At 37.3% G+C, this 23,423-nt stretch overlaps 1 protein-coding gene across 1 annotated transcript in view; it reads left to right on the forward strand.

The window, feature by feature from the left end:
* Positions 1 to 23,423, forward strand: part of PIK3CA (phosphatidylinositol-4,5-bisphosphate 3-kinase catalytic subunit alpha) — a 75,681-nt gene that overhangs the window by 34,186 nt on the left and 18,072 nt on the right. The window contains exons 5-15 of the mRNA XM_063441053.1: positions 1,500 to 1,745; positions 1,827 to 1,912; positions 5,853 to 5,958; positions 9,436 to 9,588; positions 10,717 to 10,851; positions 12,067 to 12,191; positions 12,779 to 12,860; positions 13,632 to 13,796; positions 17,093 to 17,196; positions 19,508 to 19,679; positions 20,601 to 20,707. Of these exons, the coding sequence (XP_063297123.1) occupies positions 1,500 to 1,745; positions 1,827 to 1,912; positions 5,853 to 5,958; positions 9,436 to 9,588; positions 10,717 to 10,851; positions 12,067 to 12,191; positions 12,779 to 12,860; positions 13,632 to 13,796; positions 17,093 to 17,196; positions 19,508 to 19,679; positions 20,601 to 20,707 (1,481 nt within the window). The remainder of the gene's footprint in view (positions 1 to 1,499; positions 1,746 to 1,826; positions 1,913 to 5,852; positions 5,959 to 9,435; positions 9,589 to 10,716; positions 10,852 to 12,066; positions 12,192 to 12,778; positions 12,861 to 13,631; positions 13,797 to 17,092; positions 17,197 to 19,507; positions 19,680 to 20,600; positions 20,708 to 23,423) is intronic.

Consider the following 23,423-nt stretch of genomic DNA (forward strand, 5'->3'; position numbering starts at 1 on the left):
AATTAATGAGAATTTATCTGTGTATATGTGACATAAAATTAAAGCCCTGTTTGCTGTCTGAAAAACGGTATATAATGTGTTGGTGCAATAAATGACAGAGATGCAAATTGCGTTTGAACACAAACCGCAATAAAATGCAAAAATGGCTTGTGTCCTTAAGGGTAAGACAAGCTTTTGAAGCGATGTCCTTAAGAGGTTAAAAGTGCTTGCTTGCTGCTTTAAAAAAAAAAAAAATATCAAGTGATGCATGTCCCATTTAAATTAAAGTTAAAGAGTTAAGTCCCTTTAACTTAAAGGGACACTATAGTCACCCGAACAGCTACAGCTTATTGTATTTGTTCTGGTGAGCAGAATCAATACCTTCAGGCTTTTCAGCCTAGTAATAACTTCACTGGCCACTCCTCAGATGGCTGTTAGAGATCCTTCCTGGGTCATGACTGCCTAAAATGCATCCAAACATTCAGTGTTTCCTCCCTCTGCATGCAGACACTGAACTTTCCTCATAGAGATGCATTGATTCAATTCATCTCTATGAGGAGATGCTGATTGGCCCAGGGCTGTGTTTGAATCATGCTGGCTCTGCCCCTGATCTGCCTCCTTGTCAGTCTCAGCCAATCCTATGGGGAAGCACTGTGATTGGATCAGGCTGATATCAGCAGACAGTGGGCAGGTCTAAAGGAAACTGGGACAAAGTAAGCAGCTGCAGACTTGAATACAAGTATGATTGTACTATATTTAGGGAGGCATGAGGGGGACAGGGGGTTGGATGGTGGTTTTAACCCTATAGGGCCAGGAATACATGTTTGTGTTCCTGACCATATAGTGCTCCTTTAATTCCATCACTTAGGGTAAATATGTCCCTTTAATTCCATCACTTAGGCTAAATAGGTGTTCCCTAGATGGAGAAAAATCTGATTTTGAAATTACATTTACTGGGTGGGGAGTTTCCAAACTATCATGCATAATCAGATTTGTATGACTTACTGCCTCCTTGTATTACGCAGTCTTACTTACCGCATTCCATACTTTTCTTGTATTGTCAAATCACAGCAATATAAAAAAAATTGTACTTTAAAAAGTTCCATTAGAACCTCTTCACTGGATGTTTATGTGCTTGTCTGGGCAGAGCACACTTATTATTGTGCAGCAACATCAAATGTTTATGGTTTGGTTTTTGTGAGTTTTTTTGCATAAAAAAAAAGAATGGGTCAGTTCTTTCTTTTTTTAATGTTCATATATTTTCTCATATTAAATATCTATTTCCCTTTTTGGTTCCACTTTTTATTTGGGTAACCACAACACATTAACACAGGAATGTTGTGTGTGATTTGAACACTTGACTTAAGTCAATAAGAGATCCAAAGCTAATCTAATTTGTATTAAACAAACAAACTTGGGTTATTTCTAGACAGGACCATAAATCTGTCTTTATATTTTAATATTCACACTCAAGCATGGAAATATTAATTTAAATATAAAGGAATATTTGTTTCTTTCAGTACATAAGAAGTTGCATAATGCTTGGACGGATGCCCAATTTAATGTTAATGGCAAAGGACAGCCTGTATAGTCAGATTCCAGTGGACACCTTTACAATGCCATCGTACTCAAGGCGGATATCCACTGCTACACCATACATGAATGGCGAAACCTCGGCTAAATCCCTGTGGGTCATCAACAGCACTTTACGAATAAAAATTCTGTGTGCGACTTATGTCAATGTAAACATTCGTGACATTGATAAGGTAATTTTGTACAAAACATTAATAAGAAATTTGGGAATTTTAGTTATGTGTTTAAACTTTATTGCTGTGTTTTTACATTAGATCTATGTCCGAACTGGCATCTACCATGGAGCTGAGCCATTGTGTGATAATGTGAACACGCAGAGAGTACCATGTTCAAATCCAAGGTAACTTGTTTATCAGTAGGATTTATTCCCCTCCCTGCCTACTGCTTTTATAGGATCTGCATTTTTTATTTTTTCCCCTTTTCAACATGTCTCGATTTTGCTTTTTGTATTAAATATTGTTTGGTTTGGCAGAGATTACCTGTAATTTGCTATTGGATTAGAATGGATGAATGCCCCATTAAATTTACACAACATTAACACAAATGTTGGCCATGTTTGTTCATCCAGTTGTTTGGAGGACATTCTGACATTTCTGTCAAAGTTAATTTGTTCACCATACATTTTGTTTGAGTGAATGTAGGAAACATTTTTTTTTGTGAATCTGACAAAGCATTAGTTAATCCTGCTCACAAAGTTGTTTTCTCAAAGCAGCCTTAAAACTAACTGATCTTGAAAAATTATTTGACTGTCACATAACTAGGTGCAAGTACAGATCATTCTAATGGTTCTAAGAGTGTACTGTCAGTCTGCCTTGGTTCTGTCACTACACATCCATACTAGGAGTGTCAATTTAGGCCACGTTTAGACACCATTGACTGGCTGAGTTTCAGCTGATGCTGACTGCCAATGAATACCATTAAAATATGGACATAATTGACATTGGTAATGTAGAAGTAGAAACTCTACATTGACGATCCAGTAACTGAGGTTCCCAACTGCCTGCACTTGAGGGACCCTTGTATTTTGTCAAACTGCTCTAACGCACCTGCAGTTCACGAAGTCTGTATTCATTACAAGTGGCTGTCGTGGTTTTGGTTTTTAGAGTTTAGAACTTCTTGTCTTTCTTCCTCCTCCTAATATTAATCCTACTCTCTCGCTCTCCATTCAGATTGGTGGTACCCATATCAGCCCATCCTTACAAGCATGTTGTCTTAGTGTCACTTTTGATTCCGGCCTCACATCCGGTCTGTTGCCAATTCAACCTCAAAAACATTGCCCGCATCCCCCCCTTTCTTACACAAGATGCTACTAAAGAGCTTGTCCATGCTCTAGTAATCTCTCGCATGGACTATTGTAACGCTTTCCTAATTGGTCTTCCCAATAGCCGTATTGCCCCGCTACAGTCTGTAATGAATGCTGCCGCCAGACTGATTTTCCTTTCTAGTCGGTCCTCTCACACCTCACCCCTTTGTCAGTCCTTATATTAGCTTCCTGTATACTATAGGAGTCAATTCAAAGTGCTAACCCATACCTATAAAGCACTGAATAATCTTAGCCCCTCTTATATCTCCTCACAGATCCATAGGTATGCCCCTTCTCAGTCTCTCCACTCTGCCCGTGACCTTCTCCTGTCCGCTGCTCGCACCCGTACGGCCAACTCACACTTGCAGGACTTCTCTCGGGTGGCTCCCTTTCTATGGAATAGCCTGCCTACCGCCATCAGACTCTCCCCTAGTCTTCAATAGTTTAAGTGCCTTAAAACCCATTTCTTTAGGAAAGCCTATGGCCTCCCAGAGTAACCTCTACCTACCATACCTGTCTCTTGCTCTCTCCTAAATGGCAGCACTCTACTCTCTCCTCCAGCTCTACTTCACTCCCACCTAATTTGACTATTTCCTGTCCTAATGTGTTTTATACGCCACCTCCTATAGACTATAAGCGTGATTGAGCAGGGTCCTCTTCAACCTATCGTTTCTGTAAGTTTTCTGGTAATTGTCCTATTTATAGTTAAATCCCCCCTCTAATAATATTGTAAAGCGCTACGGAATCTGTATAAATGGCAATAATATAATAATATATTTAGAATAATAATAATAATAGTTCCCCTTTTAGTGTTACATCAAGCACCATGACCTCTTCGATGTTTTGAAGTGCTCATGGTGCAAGGACCCTGTACATGTTGCATTTCAGTATGAAATACTGCATATACTTAGATATGGTATATTGCTACTGGGAGTGTAACTCCACATTTGTCAGGCTTCATTAGCCTGAAACAAGTTTTCTGGGCTGGTTAATTTTAATTCTGTTAATTTTGGAGTTTTGTTCACTTTCATTCAAATTGGCACCAGGGTACTCCTGGCATCTTAAAAACTACGGTAGGCTGTAGTGGTTATGATGCTTGAATTAACCCTTTAATTACCAAAGTGCAGAAAAGACTATTAATAAATACATATGAATAATAACTATTGTATTTAATGTGGTCATGATTTTTATGTTTAAGGGCCAGCAATATCAGTGAAAATTCTCATCTGAGAAAACCTTTATATGAAATCCCAGCATCTTCACATGTATCTATGTACTTCTGTGGAGCTTGCTTGTTTCACCATTTACACTAAATACATTGCTATTTTGCTTTTTCTCGAAGGTCATATTAATGACATTTATCCATATATAATTCAAAAATGGAAGACCTGAAAAGAAAATGTTTTTCTTGAAATGCCTGCTTAGCATCTGAAGCGTGTATGTCCCCATCTTTTGGCTATTTTACCATTTAGCCATTTAGTTCGCCTGTAAAAAAGAAAAATATTTTGCTGCCTCAGAGTCCCAAGTTGTTCAGTCTTGCCTTTTCTCTTTATGTTCAAACATTGTTCCTCTCCATCAGTAATCTTCATAAAATAGAAGCACTACATTGAAAGCGTTAATGTATCACTTATATAATTATCCTAAATTTAAAACCATTTTCCCTAAAGCTTACACCATATTAAAAGTACTCCATGACTACAGTATTTAATTCAGCACGCAATCTGTTAGTCTGCTTGCTGAAAGTAAGGAAACTTGGTCCACTGCAGCTGAAGTGCCAAAGGGTAATTGGCCCTGGTGCAGCTGATGAACTGGCATTTTAATTGGTGCTTTACTTATAGAAAGTTGATAGTGAAAAACCGTAAGAGGTGAATAAATACTAAATCTTTAGGTACTTTTGTGTGGAATTGCTGGCTTGTACAGCATGTGTATCTTGTAAACACCATATGTTCTCTGTGTGTTTTATTTATTTTTCTTTCCCCTCTCCATTTCCTATCTCCTTTTTATTTTTTTATATGGCATATTAAGATCTGGTCCATGAGACTCCATTCTGTATTTTGCAAAGACTACAGTATAACTTTATAACATTACCTTCTTCTGCTAGTGTAACGGGACCATTAAATAATATACAATATCATACCTTGTCGAATCAGCGCTGTTTTATGAAAATGATATTCTCTCTGATTGCAAGTTTTTTACCTTTTCAAATTTTCACTTGGGCATTTAAAATTGCTTTGCAAGATAGACAGATTCTTAATGTACAGCATTTGAGATGCCTTTTTGGTATGATACAAATGTGCAAATTTGGCTTGTGGTAGGAGCCAGCTTCTAAAGCAGACGTTAATGGAGGGCACATGATTGCATGTATATTTTATTACTATAAAAAAGGTCCTGGAAATTTTGGGGAAAACCATAAATCCATTTAAGATTTGACCGGTAAGGGATTTATGTATTTGTCAGATGTGTTGAATAACACAGAAAGAAGTATTCTAAGTATTTTATTTTTAAACGATTTATTTTTAGCCAGTATAAATACAAATTTGAAGTGACTGATCTATATGTATGTCGTGAATCATATTTAAAATTCACTACCTTTATAAGGACAGAAGGAAAGCATTGACCTGCTTGTTGAACTTCTCAAACAGTCATCTCAAATGTAGATGTTTGTACTTTATGCCTAATGAATTCTATTCCAGCTGTTCTCATGTACACCTTGTGAAATAATGGCAAGGCCATTTCACGATCAGATTGTTCAGTTTGTGGCCATGTGACTGCCAGGTTCTGAGAAGACATATCATTGGTTCCATTCTTTCTATCACTGTGTCATTTTAACTTCTATTTATGAAATGGACACAGCTATTGAAGCCTCCTACTAAACCAAAGGCAGATAAACATCCCGCAGGCTTTGTCACAGTCAGAACATCTAACTTTTGGTAATTGTTTCTATATGTACATAATTTTTTTCTTGTTTTGTTAACAGGTGGAATGAATGGCTTTTGTATGACATGTTCATTCCTGATTTGCCCCGTGCAGCCCGACTATGTCTTTCTATTTGCTCAGTGAAAGGCAGAAAAGGAGCTAAGGAAGTAAGTGCACTTTTTGTTGTTTTTGTTTTTTATTTTCAGCTGTATTTGAATATTCAGTGTTTTGCTCACTTGCTTATAATGATTGAGACCCTCTCTCCAGATCGATAGCAGAAGTCTAAACAGGCCCATTTACTAAATGTTTAATTCTTAAGACAGAACTAAGGTTACCTCTTTTGTTTAAATATATTTCTTAATGACAATTTATTAATAATTGCAGACTAATGTATATATTTAAGTTCCTTTCAGCAAGACAAAAAGGCATGTCCTTCAGTGAGTACTGATGAGCCTGAGCACATTACTGCCTGCTCTTGTATACACAAGATAGATTTTTTTTTTTTTTAATTACTATTTTATTTAGTAAAAGTACTTGCATCCTTTGATATCTGTGTCTTAATGATAAACTGCAGGTGGAGGCTCTGGTGATTCTTGTACACCGCTCCATATGAGACGTGTGTGTGTGTGTGTGTGTGTTTATAGATTAATAGAATGTTAAACAAAAATCTGCACACCAGGCAAGCCATAAGACTTGCTTTTCCCACAGAAATCACAAATTTGCAGTGATGTTACTACCACAAAGGATTCTGGGTGGGCATATGCAAATTAGCTTAACAAGGAATCACATTTTTGCCTTTGAGTCTGTGTTTGCTGTATACAACAGCTTTGAAAAGGCAAACGCCATAATCCTGAACAAACTAGAACAGTGGCTTACCACCTCCAAACAATATATTTGTTTGTAAGTTAGTCAACACGATAACATAAGCCGTATACATATTTATTTGAAAGTCATGCATAGTTAAAGCTTAAATTATATTTTTAAAAACTGTCCTAAATAGTCAACACCTTTGACGGTACTTTCAGAAAAGAATGAAACAAGGAATACTGGCAAAATATGTGCAATTCATGTTTCTATAAAACAATTATAAAGCAATATTTGCTCAATTTGGCTGGGTATACTGACGATATTGATTAAAATTATTCTGAATATATATCTACTTCCCATAGAATAACAGCATGTGAAATATATACAATCATCCAATTGATGCAAAAAGCAGGTTTTGTGCCACGTCTCTCACTGCTGCAAGAGAAGATATTAATGAAGCAACAGCGGTTATTGGACAGAAACAAAATGTGCATGTTTTTTGATTAGCTGAGAACTGACACATTTTAACTTAACTCTGTAAAAATAAATGTTTCCATAGGTCATAGTTATATTTTGCCTCCTGTGCAAATCACTTAAAAATGAGGAAACCATTTTTACTACTTATATCACCTGCCAACATTCACATACTGATTAGTAGCAATTACCCTGTTAAAGAAATCACCTTATCTAACTCAGTGTTATATATGTTATATCCCCATAAGCCTTTGTAAATCTGCCAAACTTGTCAGGTCTCCTGACATACTTAGTCAATTACTGATTTTTTTGTTTTTGTTTTGTTTGTTTTTTTGTTGTTGCTTTGATGTGGTATTTAATGCTCTGCCCAAAGCAGGTTCAATAACGATTTTTAATAATTTTAGGGCTTGTGGCAAATACAATGCTCTAGCTGGCAATTAGATGTATGCTAGCAATAAAGATACAAAGTATATGTGGAAAGTGTACATTGTAAAAAAAAATTAAATGGATAGAAATGTGAATAACGGCCTAAAGGCTATATTATATGGAGATGACATATTTAATCACTGTTATACTTATCTAGGCCCCTTAATAATGATGTCAAACATTCAATATATTTGCATACAGACTCTCTCATCTACATTTGGTTGTAAATATGCAAGTCATTTAAGACTTTGTCTCTCAGTTGCATGCAGGTATATCTGTCACATTTAGGTTCATTAGTTCTCAACAGTCAAATTCCGCACAATTTTAGGTTTTGTTCCCTCCTTCCCATTGTAACAGACATCAAAGCTGTTATCTTATAATATAACCTATTTTACTATATGGTTTTGAATGCTGTCGGTGGCCAGGATATTATTTTCCTGGTATCAATTCCATTTCCTCTCAACCTTCCAAGGCAGGAATGGAGGACTCAGAAGTCAGTGGTCAATTACAAGTAAACACACACAATCCAGCATGAACAAAGGCTTAATGCAGAAAATCACCATTTTGCTTGAACATGGAAAATGGGGATTTTTTTAAGGCCAATTGATATATCATAACAAAAACAGTAGACTTAACTAGCTCAAACTAGCCTTAAAGTCCATAAAGATTTTTCGAAACCCCTGAATATAATGAAATAACATGGATTTAGATCCAAAAGTCTTGTATTTCATAATCCGGCCACAACTGGGGTTTCGAAAAAGCTTTATGGACACATAGTTGTGGCCGCATTAAACCTTTGTGTGTGTGTGTGTATATGTATATGTATATACCCCCCCTTAATATATATAAATATATTTATAGCCAGATTATGAAATCCATGTGAGATTAAAGATGTGTGTGTGTGTGTATATAGATATACATTTGGTATAATATATGTTGCTATTTTCTTGCTTATTGCCTGCAAAAGGTATAATATTAAAAGCATACAACTAATTTAAAGGAACATTATGGTGTTAGGATTAGGAACATATACTCCTAATGTTATATTGCCCCATCCCTATTGCAAATGTGGGGAGGAGGTGCTGGATATTACTAGGGATGGGGAAATATAACATTAGGAGTATATGTTTCTAATCCTAACACCATAATGTTCCTTTAAATTAGTTGTATGCTTTTAATATTATACCTTTTGCAGATATACCAAATGTATATCTATATACACACACATCTTTAATCTCACATGGATTTCATAATCTGGATATATATATATAATTTATTTTTTTTAAAGCATTTTACTTTCCCTTTACCAGCTGCACCTCTCCACCTCGCACGGCATCATCAAGTGGGACTTGCTGCAAGAACTGCACACACATGCAATGATTCTCCATGGAAAGAATTAGATTCAATGCTTTCCTGTGAGCCTCTGTGTCACGTGATAGTTTTACTCGCCAGTGTAGCGGAAGTGCCTCTAGTGGCTATTGGTATAACAGCTACTAGAGGTGAGTTTAACCCTGCAATATATACATTGGAGTTCATAAAAATCCTGCTTTGCAGGGTTAAAGTTACAGTTCCACTACTCCCAGACCACTTCATTGAGAAGTGGTCTGGGTGACTTTAGTGGTTGTTTAAATATAGTAAAAATATATACATATATATTGGCTTAGTACATGCAACCGTTGATGTGACTATACTATTATTGCCCTCTATTATACATTGCTATTTAGTGTATCGTCTGACTTTTTTTTCATGTGACCTTTGAAGTATTGCGCTAGCAAATGCCACTAAAGCTTGTAAAAAAGTTTCTTAGCTACTTAAATTTACTCAGTAACCTAAAATGCATACTGGTTAAGCAATGATTTGACATCTGCAGTACAGCAAATTTTGTATGCATGTTAATAATGTGTATCTCATTTTACGTTTAATATTTGTCTTCACAGGAACACTGTCCATTAGCATGGGGAAATATAAATCTGTTTGATTACACAGATACACTAGTTTCTGGAAAAATGGCTTTAAATTTATGGGCTGTACCACATGGTCTAGAAGACTTGCTAAACCCTATTGGTGTTACTGGATCCAACCCCAATAAGGTAAGGTAGACTTTTATGTCAAATTAGGTCACAACAATACTTTGGCTAATTCTGACAAGTGGCTATACGTTTAGTAGGTGAAGAACAGTCACATTGTGAAAAGTCTTTGCATATGAATATAGTATTCTCATGCATGGTCTTATTAAAAATCACAAAAATCATTATGGCCTCTTTAGAGTGCCGGCATGTCCCTAGTGCTACCACATGGTTCTGTGTCGCACAGTTTTTGAGTGATTTGACACTTTGGCCTCCTGGGTTCCCATATCCCAATTCTTCTGTTGACATATTTCTTTTGTGAAAATGGAATTTTTTTTTTCATCTGCAATATTAGTGCCGCCTATATTTGTTTTAATAAAAAAAAAAAAAGGAAGAAATGCAGAGTAGAGTACTCTTACAAATTGAAAGTCATTCTGTTGTGTAGGCAGCATAAAATGTTTGTGTAAAAGTATTACACTTGAAATAAAAGCACACCTTAATCAGTAAATGATTAACCAATTTTTTGTTACAAATGAATGTACAAGGTCCAGATATGTTACAGGGAACCTATAGTCCTGAAAATAACAATCGTTATTTCGAGACTATAAGTGCCCTTTTGTCCACCACTTTTAATTGAAGTTCAATTAAAAATTACTCGCCTTGTTTCCAGCATGCTTGGTTTACCTTCACAATCACCTCCAATCCATTGATATTAATAGAGAAGTATTGGAGATACATATATGCTTATGATTCCTGAGCTTGGGGAGAAAGCGGAGAGAAGCACCTCTTGTGGGTGGCAGGAAGACAGTCACAAAATACTAGTTCTAAAAAACCTACTATGCAGGGTAAAAATTACAGGACCACTGAATAAACAGAGATTACAATTTTAAGTCCAATGCTACAGACCTTATGTTACCTGCCACTGCAATTCACGGCATGCCTGCAAAACCTTCATTTGCTTGTGGCAAGTGGAAATCTTGAGCTCTGTGCTCAATATTCTTTTATTAATGCACAATAATTTGGGGTATAATCTGTAAATTGTGTGCACAAAATGTGTAGCACTTATCCATAATCTTTTGTATTGCATGGTAGAAAACCTTTGGTTGACATTGTTGAACGGGATCCGTAAATATATAATTTTTCTCTTTTCAGGAAACTCCCTGTTTGGAACTAGAACTTGACTGCTTCAGCAGCCCTGTCAAATTTCCAGACCTCATAGCGATTGAAGATCATGCAAATAAAGTCCTAGAGCGTGAAATGGGCTACAATTTCAGCCATGGGGGGCTGGTAAATTATTACCATTTATTCATATGTGTGATCCCTGTCTTATTGTTTGCCATAAAATGTAATCACATGCATGCGCTGTTTTACAAAAAATAAATTGTGTGTTGTACTACGTAAACAATCCACATTGATCATGGTTCTCTGAAACTGCTATGTTTACAACAGAAAGGGTTAATCCTAGCTGGACCTGGCACCCAGACCACTTCATTAAGCTGAAGTGGTCTGGGTGCCTATAGTGGTCCATTAAGCAGCTCCTGCACTAGTAGGTGCTGCATCGGTGGAGATGCGGAAATTCATTCAATTTTAATTATACATGCATAAAGTAGACATAAATACATCAATTTAAGTAAATCTTTTCTTAAGAACCCTCCTTTCTAAAAAAAAAAAATTTTTTTAAAAAAACAAAATGTAAGTTAGTGCGGCACCGGTTAGTGGTAAGGGAGTTTTACCATCAAAAAAGATACATACGGGGGCGACAGGGATTAAATGATTGACTACCCCTGATCTATTGCAACAAAAAAAAGGATATGCGAATGGGCAAAAGAAACTCAATAGCTTGTCCAGTAATTTTTATTTATTTTTTTTATTTTATTTTTTTACATCATCTATAGGCAAAATATTTATTTAGCAATTTAAATCCAAAATAGCAAAATGTTTGTAAAGAACTTTAAAAGTACACAGAAGTAAACAGAAACCACAAATAAAAGCTGCATGATATAAATCACATGTCTATTTGAAAATGCAACGAATTTAATAACAAACACCAATTGCAAATAAGTAGAAATAAAAAATGCTGTTCTTAAATTCACAAGTATAAAAACTTTGAGATATTTTGTTTTTGCTTTTTAATGGGCAGCAATTTCATATTATTGGAGCTTGTTATAACAAAAAAAAGCAGTTGACTTGTAGAAATGGGTAATCTTTTGCTTTCAAGTATTTCTATTCCTATGTTCCTTTTCCAGCCCAATTGAGATTGTATTTGTGTTTTAATGCATTGTCATAAAATGGTGTGCTGTGCCTTTCAATGACTATTTTGTGTATTTGAAAGCTAGTAGGAATACATGGCTGTAGAATAGTACCCTCATTTACTATATTCTCCCTTTTATACACATTTCTTTCCGTTTAGTATATTGTTTTTTTTCCAGTTGTGGACCCAATATCCAGCTTCTTGTTTAATAATTATTTGAGTAAAAGATAATCCAGTTGTGTTTGTTGTAGACAAACAGAATAGCCAGGGATAATGAAGTCCGAGAAAGTGACAAGGAGCAACTCAAAGCCATTTCTAATCGTGACCCTCTTTCTGAAATCACAGAGCAAGAAAAGGAGTTTCTCTGGAGTCACAGGTATTTCTCTCCTTTCACAGCGAACTTGATTTCAATTCTATTGATATTCTAGGTCATCTGAAAGTATACTGAAGAGTGCCCATCTACCAGTTTACTAGCAACTGTAAACAATTTATTGTAAGGCAATCAAGATTAATCTTTGGCACACATTTGTTAGGCCATGTATCATTAAAGGACCACTATAGGCACCCAGACCACTTCAGCTCAATTAAGTGGTCTGGGTGCCAGGTCCCCTTAGTTTTAACCCTGCAGTTGAAAACATAGCAGTTTCTGAGCAACTGCTATGTTTACACTGCAGGGTTAATCCTGCCTCTAGTGGCTGTCTCCCTGCAAAGAAACTGTGAGTTTGCTGATGGTTTAATATCAGCCTGCATCGTGCATGTTAAAGAGCAATGTTTCTTGCGTAGATGATAAAATAAAAAAAATAAATTTTAAAAAATCATCCCCATCCTCCAGATGAATTTAAAAAATGTTATTAATGGCATTTCTAAAAATATGTATTACTACTAATTTATTTGTTTATTTGTATAATCATATGGTGTAATACTAAATAAGTAAGTTATACTAAAATATTTTTCATTTCACAGGCATTATTGCCTAAATACCCCAGAAATCCTGCCCAAGTTGCTTCTTGCTGTGAAATGGAATTGCAGAGATGATGTTGCACAGGTTGGTGATGTTATTGGACAGATTCTCTCAGGACTTTCAGTGTTACCTTTTTATCTAGTCAGCATAATTTATTCTTTTTAATTTTGTATATAGTTGTAGTTCTCCTATACATGCTAATACGCTTAGCAAAGAATTATAACTCAAACACTCTTTGGGATCAGTTATAACTATATGTGCTTTTAGTTTTTTTTTTTCTATTTTATTATTTTATTTTGTTTAATGAGGTTTTATTGTCCCTTGCCGCTCAGGTTCACATTCTTCTAATGACATGCTTACTCTCTACATCTCTGCAGACATAGACAGCCATGATCAATGCCTGCATGCAGTCCTATGCCACTAAATAAATGTTGTTCTTATATTTGACAAGGCATTATTAACTGTACCGGCACCATCATGATGACCAATATATAATGCCAAGATATTTGATTTACCTTTTTTTGTCCGCATCTATCAGCTCTCGCATGAATGCAATATATATTTATTTGATGTGTTTAATGCATCACATTTTCCAAAAGTTGTACTTACGTTTCCATGAAATCACCCAACTGAAAATCCAGTCAAATAGCATTTTTGGCTAGAATCGAAATCATTAGATGAAAAGGACCAAATAGACTCATCTTAAAAGAGTGCTATATTGTACAGACTGTCTGGGCTTGTCTCTCACTTAAGACTTTCATCCAGGTTCTCGAGATGTAAATTCTTACTTATTAATGAAGCTTTTTCTGCACTGTGTGTCTAGTGTTTTTTTTGTTTTTTTTTTGTCTTTTGCAGATGTACTGCTTACTTAAAGACTGGCCTGCAATACGACCAGAACAAGCAATGGAACTTCTAGACTTCAATTACCCTGATAGGATGGTACGATCGTTTGCAGTTACATGCCTTGAGAAGTATTTAACAGATGACAAACTTTCCCAGTATTTAATCCAGCTTGTGCAGGTATTTACATTTTAATAATTGAACTAAATAATAAACTGTCAGGGGTGTAACTAGAAACAGCAGAGCTCCAGGGTAAGAATCGAAGAAGGACCCCTCGGCAATAAAACTCCCAGTTATATACATAGTTTAAGTGTATCAGAGAGCTCCTAAATGTATTACAGGAATAAAGCTGTTACATTTGTATGCTCTGTATGTATCACACAGCTCAACAGTCAATAAACTCCCAGTAATGTGCATTATATGAATGCTCTGTATGAATGTATTGCAGAGCTCTTCCGCAATAAAACACAGAGTAATGTGCAGACCAGATGACTATCACAGATCTCCACAGTAAAACTGACCGTATGTGAGAGTGGTTTTGCATGTCAGGGATGAGTGCGATGATGTGTGTGGGGATTTGCTGCATATAATTGCATGTTGTTGGTTTTTGTGTGTAATAATAAAATAAGTGCGTATTCAAATAGCGCTTTTGCAAGCAGATGCCTGGCCTTGGCTTGTCTTGACAACCTGTACCCCAGGGCCCAGTTGCAGTAACAACCATTGTGACCCTGGTAGTTTCTCCTTTGATTTTTTGATACATTTGCTAGCCTTGTAAATGCCTTTTCAAAAGATAGTTTCTTCTTTTCACCAAATTTACCTTAAAACCAGTTGGCAATTCGTAAAAAAAAGGTTAAATGTTGGACATTCTATAAGCTACGTGCAAACAGAAACAAAGTATATACACTAAAGATCTATAAAACTTATAGCTGGAAGAAATCCCAGGTGTACTTCACAACCACCTATAAAAATATACAACCAAACAAAAAGAGTGGAAAACACCCAGAATACGTAAGATATGTATAAAATAGGACAACCTGAATTCAGGTGAAATATCCGTGGATATGGTCTGTATGGAAAAAAATCAGACCACTAACGTAGCGTAAAATAGTAAGTGAAATATTAGATACTCACAAACCAACGTGAAATCAGGCTTTTCACCCTCTCAGGGGTAGTATGATGAATATGAGCTTGTATGTCTTCCAGGAAGATATATGGAAATAAAGGAAATCGAATATAGTGAAGTTTGTTATAAAATTACAAAATCACATTTATTGGTTGCACTTACACATAGAAGAATTAAAAAAGCATGTCTCCATATAAACATGGAACTCCTGGCTGATGTTGTCAAACATCCACAGTGGAAATCCAGCGGTAGTAGTGTAGAGGCAGCAAAATCCAAATAAACAATAAATACAAATAAAATCAAAATACACAAGGTACCTTAGTACAAGAATTAAAAACTGACAGTCAATTATATGCACAGAAGGGCATTCATTGGCTGAGTGCATTCTACAGATGCTCTGAGTAGGTGAATGACCAGTGGGATTGCATCCTGCTTCTGTAGCTTTACAGAATCCGGATGTCATTCAATCTGCACCAGAGGAGACCAGGCTAATGGTGGGGATCCGGGTAAGAGGGCAAACTGTTGCAAAATGGTTTGCTCATTACTGAGAAATGGGGCAACTGTACTCACAGCATCATAACCACTACAGCTGGCAGTAGTGGTTATGGTGCTTGGAGTAACTTTTTAATTACATTGTGTCTTATACACTGTAGCTTCAGAATGTTTAATTAGTCATTCAATTAGTGAATGTATCTTTTTATTGAAAATATTAAAGAAATGGTTTGAACACCATAACTACTGAAGTTTTCAAGCTGAAAAAAACTGCACAGCCAGACTCCTAACACCATTACCACTTCAAATCATTGACGTGGTCATGGTGGTTGGAGTAACCCTTTAAGAGAAGCTCAATGAGGAGCTCCCAGGAAGTGGGAAACAGCACCTGGCAGACCCCAGGGCATTTCTTACACCATGACCACACCAGAGCAAGGAGGTGCTCTTTTTATCTACTGAAAAGTAAATTGCAGTGATTTTGTAACCAAGTATTATTTTTAACTATAAATTCAAGGTTGCTCAACCAGATCTCACTAGTATAACAGATATAATGGTTAAGAGAACCATAATTGCCTGTCGGAGCAATGAAACCCTGTGGCAAACTAGATTTGTGTTGTCTTTATTTGTAAGTAGTAATAACCTGCTTTATAAATATTCCAAAGACATTTTTATAGCATCCAATGTTCACACTTCAAGGCTCCTTAATTGTGTAGGTGCTCTCTGATCACGGGGTGTCAGGGTTGCTTAAAGTCTTTAAATAAAAACGATGATTCAGCATTGCTCTTTGTATAGCGATGGTTTAATTTATTAACACCACAAGTAATGATTGCAATGTTTCAGTCTATAATGACCATTGTCAGCCTTTTAGTATCTGTTAACGTTGCTTTTATCCTGTGTGGTGTGAATAAGTAAAATTGTTACCTTATTTGTAAAAGATCTGGATAATCCATTTTATTAACAGGCTTTACAGGAGTGTCAGCATATGCTCTTATGAAAGATTACTCGAATAATTAAATATTTAAGTTTTTTTGTGTTTATGACCCTTTTCTTGGAATACAGACTCGGCTTGTTCAGTGTGTCTGAGAGTGTCTAGACAAGTCAACAACTTTTGCATTAAAATAAAAACTGAATATCACATGGATCTGTGATTATGGTATTATGGTAACTGAATATCACAAGGAGCTGTGATTATGGTATTGTGATTAACAGGGTTCTTAACTAAAGTGCAATTTAAGGGCAAAGTAGCCAAACTGGAAGCTTATCTCACTTGGAAAGTGTTTCCAATTGAATCATATTTACCTTAAATTTGAGATTCAGTTTGGGTTCTGACTTTTTTGAATAACCCTGTAAAGTTGTCCTGTAATATTTTTATTTATTTTTTATTCTGATTTTGTTTTCATTTCCTTACGTCCCCTGTATCTTTAATATAATAAAGGTAAGCTTCAAGGAAGGGAGTATAATCATTATATTTTCTTCCTTGTGATAGATAATACATGGGCACAGCAATTTTGTTCTCTTCTACTCATGGTGTCTGCTGTTTGCCCTTATGTGAAATTGATTTTTACTGATGGATTGTGTGTAAATTTGATTTGCAACTGAAACAGAACCTGGCTTAAGCTCCACTCATTGTCATCTTCACTGTTATACATAAGAAAATGTAGTACTTGCTTTTCTATGTATTTTATGGAAAAAACAGAGCGCTGAGGAAAGAAATAGAGATCCAGACACCGGGAACTATACATAAATAATTAATATCTTTTTGGTGACAGAACCCCTTTTATGCACTAATGAACTAATGTGTGTGTGAATTGATTTAAAGACATAACTGAGCACACTCTTCAATATTCTGTGATATTTGTAGGTTCTGAAGTATGAGCAGTACTTGGACAACTTACTTGTGAGATTTCTACTTAAGAAGGCTCTGACGAATCAAAGAATAGGACATTTCTTTTTCTGGCATTTAAAGTAAGTGATAGGATGCAAGAGATCAAGTCCATGTGTTAGATGTAGACACTGTAGAGCAAGAATGTGATGTTTTTTATTTTATGATGCAAAATTTCTTGATACTAGTTTCTCACGGTACTGTATAAATGTGTGTGTAAGCAAATGTTCTTTTTAAATTGTACAGGTTTGGGGTTTTTTTTTCCCCCATGCCTGGCTCATGGCTGATCATCCTGAGAGATGCTTTTGATTTTGCTTTATCAGCTATGTTCATGCTTCTCTGTTAATATATACATTGTAAAAATTTAAGGCAAAATAGCCCCCCTCCTCCCCTATAAAATGTTTGTGGTCCATTTACCACAATTCATGTGTATGATGCATACCTCCCCAGGCTAGCATACATTAACAACGCGTGCCATGATATCTTTCCTTTTATAGTTCCAAAATTTTAATTTTTGTCCTATTGGAATTTTTTTTTAATTTAAAGTTTTTATTACCGCGCAAACAGTCATGACCAAATAAATGCAGCATATTTAAATCAATACATTGTACACATTGAATTCATAGCAGTTGTATAACTAGAGCAACTTACATTTCTCAGTTGCTTCTCGTTGTAATATTACTTTATAAAGCCTTGTAACCCCTTTAATACCTAGTGGTTTGCAGAAAAAAACATCCTTAGGGTATTTTGGGTGTCCTGGAAAAAATGTTTCAGTATACCTAGATAGCGCATTATTTCATCAAAGCAAATACAACATTTTTGTCTGGGCAAAAAACTTCTTAAAAAGTTTTTACCAATGAATGGGGTTATAGATAGGAAAACAGTTGTAAATAAATAACATTTCTGAATATGTAACATATATCTTTTTCCTTACATAATCTATAATCCATGTCCAGTATGTACGTGTGTGTGTGTGTGTGTGTGTGTGTGTGTATATATATGCACTCTCCGATACAAACACACTGATGTACAGATACACACAATGATACAGACATACATTGACAGATAGTAACACAATTATAGTGTGTATTGGTACCTGTGTGTCTTTCGGTGAGTATCCTTGTACACCTGTGAGTGTATATCTGTGTGTATGTGTATCCATGTATGCCTGCAATGCATATTTGTGTATCTCTGTGTTGGTAGCACATGTATCTCTGTGTGTGGGAGCATATGTGTGGAGGCATCTGCCTGCAGTGTGCTATGTGTATTGGGGGGAAGGGGAGGTGCTTGTTGGATTCCTGTGTGTATTGTGTATAGTAGAGCTATATTGTGTGGGTTACTGTCTGCGGGGTGGTGCCTATGTCAAAGGGTGCTGGTGTTTTTATGAGTGTGACTGTGTCAGTATTGTTGGGACAGTGAGTGTGGCAGGGTGACTTTGGCATGTGACTAGGTGTGAGGGGTTAGTGTGAGGAGTGACTGTGTATGTGATGGATGTGACATGAGTTTGTGAGCTGAATGTGTCAAGGTGACTATGTGAGTGGTTACTGTGGGGTAACTGTGGCATGTTGACTCTGTTTGAGGGGTGATGTAACAGGGTGACTGTGGGTGGTCAGAGAATGTGACGGAGTGTGTGTGTGTGGGGGGGGGAGGGGGAGGTGTAGGGTGATGTGACAACATTAGTGTTGGGAGGTATATTGTATGTGGGGAGGCTGTATTTCCCTGTTCGGCCTCCCCACACATTGATGCTCATTTGTATTTTTAGATGAGGTGCTTACCTCTCTCAGCTCCCCTTTCAGCCACCATCCGTTTGTTCTCTTGTAGGGTGGCAGTCTCTGCAGTGTCTGGCAGCAACTGCTCCCCTGCTGTGGTCGCATCAAGCAGGGAGGATATGCTATTATATTACATCCCCCTCTGTGCTCTGTGCGAGCATACAGCAGAGACTGGGAAAAATGAGCTGCTGGACAAATTTTCCCTGCTCATCCCATCTAATACTTAGGGCTGCCTGAGGACAGACCTGAACACAGATAGTGAGCCTCTATGTTCAGTTGTGAGATGGTCACAGTGAGGCAGATGTTAGTGCCCCTGCGCTGTGACTTTCACAAGTCACAAAAGGCTTAATTTGCAAAGTAAAGTATTTCTTGGTGTCATAATTAGCTTTCAGAAATGTATATTCATGTCTGTGTTTGTGTTTGTTTATGATAAGCTGCTTGCAGTTGCACTGAGGCTACATTGTTTAGTGTTAGAATCTACTGGTGGCAGCAGATGTTAATAGTATTTGTGCCATATACATGTTGAGGTTAATCGTACCTTTTAATATTTCCGATTTCATTGTGTTTCAGAATCTTTAGCTGGAATGTTTTTAATGTTGACGGATTTGCGTATTCATTTCATTAGGTCAGAAATGCACAACAAAACTGTCAGTCAGAGGTTTGGTTTGTTGCTGGAATCTTACTGTCGTGCATGTGGGATGTACCTCAAACATTTGAGTAGACAAGTGGAAGCCATGGAGAAACTGATCAACCTCACTGATATTCTCAAGCAGGAAAAAAAAGATGAAACACAAAAGGTATGCAGAATATTTTTTTAGAGTTACCCTTAAAAGATGGATCTGCTGTCGTTATCAAATGCACATAGACTTTATGCTTCTTTAAAAAAAGGTATGCAGGGGAAGAAATCTGTAATTCACAAATGGATGGATGGCCAGGTTCCTACAATACAGATGAGAAAATATAACCCATAATTTGTGGTAACTGAATTACTGCCATATATGTATTCTCTGTTGTGGTTAGCATGCATTCCACAGTGCTGGGCTCTGCTTTGCAGCCAGCCTACTACAATCTTGAATTAATCCATGAGAATAGAATGTGACAAGTCCATTATTACTCCTTGCATCACACTGTACCTGCCATATTAATTCTTTAAATTCCTCTGCCACCATAGAGCTATTAGGATCTTAAATACAAATTTATTTACAGCTGGATTAGATAAAATCAAAGATGTCATTTTATTGTCTGAGGTACAATTGCTTAACTTTTGTACTCGCGATATGTACTTTAAACAGCAAGCCTGCACGTTGCTTTGTTGACGGAGCACTAAAAAGAATGGCAAATAACATTGGGGATTTAATTGTGGAGGTATTGGTATACTCTAAAAGTAAGCCAACCTAGTCATGCGGTAATTTCCTATATGGCTAAGGGTTTATCTTTTTCTAATGGAAGTTAAATATAACGCAATCGAAAAATACTTGGGAAATGTTTTATAAACATTAAAAATGTACAAATTGCAGTGGCGATAAAAAAAAAAATCAAATTATGTAAATGTTAAATATTTGTAAATATTGATCAGAGCCTATTTGTCGCTTATTAATGTCTACTAAACAAGAAAACATCTTGCCGCAGTTAATAATAAATATAGAGACTGATCTGTTTAATTCAATCTAATACACTTATAAAATGTAGTGGCCCAAAAAAAGTGTACTGTTTTTCAGGTTCAGATGAAGTTCCTTGTTGAACAAATGAAGCGACCAGACTTTATGGATGCTTTACAAGGCTTTACCTCCCCTTTGAACCCTGCTCATCAACTGGGTACTCTCCGGTATGTACACAGCCAAACAATTATTTTTTTTCTAAATATATATTTTACATTAAGCACTAATTTATGTTTACTATATGGATATAGAGAGATGGGCAATTGGGCAGGTCACTTGCCTTGCAAAGACTTCTTCTTGAGCTGCATTGGAAAGTCTGTAATTTGACAGCCACAGACAGTCTGGGTTGAGGAAGAAGGGCAGTGCTTTCAAAGGCAACAGACAAGAGAAATGCATGTTTTGCTTTTTTAGATGTACTCGCCATTCAAAAATGCATAACTTCATGCGTGCATGTTTTCATTTGAGCATATATAAATCAGTTATTTTTTGTATTTGGGTAGTCCCTTTGAAGCTCAATTTTCAGCTGCTAGCATGCCATTATAAGAAGTTGTGTAATGTTTTTATTCCCTCTGCCAGTCATGCACAAGATGTATCTAAAATATATCTAGCCATGCTATATGACAGTCGGTATATATAATTAGATAGGCAAGACACCTAATGATATATACCCTGTCCACCTCAATAATATGAGAGCAACACGAACCAGTGTCATGCCGGCTCGGACGTCGCCCGGATTAACAAGGTCCGCGTCAGATGCTATGAAACCAGGGCAATCTGACGACAAGTGGGCTACTGGAACAAATTATTCCTGGACACGGAGCGAGAACCTAGACCTGCTTGAATGCTCCTACAACAGCAGACCAAATGAGAGGGGCTACATGAAATGTATTTGGGAGCTATGGATGAATGAGACCATCATCTACCCTAACACCAAAACAGCTGGTTACACAACATTTGAAAATCTTCAAGAGGAATCTAGTGTCACAACTGGAATTAAACCAAATAAACGGACTACTAATAAATATATATGTCCTATACTATAGAGATCTATATATCGATATATCTATGAGAGAGATTGTAGTCATATTAGTCCAGTGATGTAAATGTAAAAAAAACAGGTAACAATCTTATCTTGTAATACTTTTTTTTTTTTTTTTTTAATTCTTTATTTTTGCTGTGCATGCAGTAACAGGCTTGCAGAGCCACAACAGCAACTGCATGCTTTTTTTATAGCATTTTACAGTGTGGCAGATTAAACAGCACATTTTTTTTAGAACAAGAAAGTATCTGACTTTTGAACATCTGTAGATTGTTTTAAACATGCTAAACTAGACAGGGTTATGGTTGATTTCGTTACGTTAAGATTATGTAGAGTATATGGCATTACATTCTTGAGGAGTACAAACATTTATACATATGCCAGGATTATAATTGTTTGAATTCTTGCTTTAGTGAATAATCAAAATGAGCTTGACCGGTAGGAGAAGTCAGAGGAGAGACACAGTGGGAAGACATTGCATTTGCGGACATCATAGCATTGGTTTTTAACGTTGTGTGTCATATACGGCAGCTAGCGAAACTATGCTGTAAGTTTACATGCGATATACATATATATTGCTAAATGGGATGGTCAGGTGGGTGAGTTGGTTCGTTGGCATCTGCCAGTGTCACTATTCCTAGGACATCATGCTAGGGTGTATATTTTTAAATCAGTGTTAGTTGGGCAGTGCTAGCTAGCTTCACAATACGGTTTAAGGATACACATATAGGCAATGGTAAAAGCTCTGCAAGGGGTGACATGGTGGCAGTGCAAGGATTAGTACATTACGATTATTAAGAATGTAGGGAGCAGTTCATGTGTAAAGAGGCCCCATTCCGCTGCCCGTGCCTATTCGATCCCCTCTGGGTGCCAGGTGCATTTCTCATGGGCTCTCTCGGGTATCCTGCTTTTCTGCGTCACAGCAGGGCAGTGTGAGCTTCTGTGCCCGAGCCTCAGCTGGGGTGACATGTTTGTTTGTCGGGCTCATCTCCGCCTTGGGGCTGAGTTCTGTAGCACTCTGTATGTCGTTGTCGGGCAGGGTAAAAGAGCTTGACGGATCTTGACTCTGTTGTGTGTCTGCCCTGTGTCTGCTGTGATGTCTCATGTCTGTATTCGCCCTCTTGCGCTTGGGTCGTTGTTGTAGCTTTGCCCGCCATGTTGGTGAGGTCTGTCCTGCAATCATGGCCTGCTGAGTTTGCTTTCTGGCTGGGAGCAGTTTCCCAGTCGGGAGGCTGCTGAACTGTGTGGAGACGGGTGGTCGTGTTTTGGCCTCCAGTTTGCACCAGAAGTTGGCGAAGATTGCGTCCAGTCTCTGTATGACCCCTTGTTGTGGGTCTTTAGGCCCGGATTGACACATGGCATCCTCCATTTTGTGTGCCACGTCGTGTAGCATGCTTGGCGGTGCTATTCCCCATTGCGCTCTCCCTGTTCCAGGTTTGCCTCCCTGGTGTGGACCGCGATCACCCCCGACGGTCCAGGGGGGGGAGTAACGGGGCTCCTGTCCATGACGTGTCGGCATTCCGTGGCACCAGACCGGGAGGTCGGCCGCCTCTCCCGCTCGACGGGCCCCAGGCCTCAAGCCACAAGCCGGATGGCCAGCCGGCTTCAGACGAGCTGCAGACCCCATTGTCTTTTGTGTGCCCTTTCGTGGATCAGGTGGGGCTGTTTGGGTTGCCCCTTTCGGGGTGTTTAGGGTCAGATATAGCTTGTTTTTGCCTTGATGTCTGGGGAGCTCTGCTGCTGCACGTCCGTCTTCCATGCTGGCCACCCCCCCCCCCCCCCCCCCCCATCTTGTAATACTTTTTTAATTAGACTCACAGAATTTTTTAATGACCAGCTTTCTG

The sequence above is a fragment of the Pelobates fuscus genome, chromosome 2, assembly GCF_036172605.1.
Source record: "Pelobates fuscus isolate aPelFus1 chromosome 2, aPelFus1.pri, whole genome shotgun sequence".
NCBI lineage: Eukaryota > Metazoa > Chordata > Amphibia > Anura > Pelobatidae > Pelobates > Pelobates fuscus.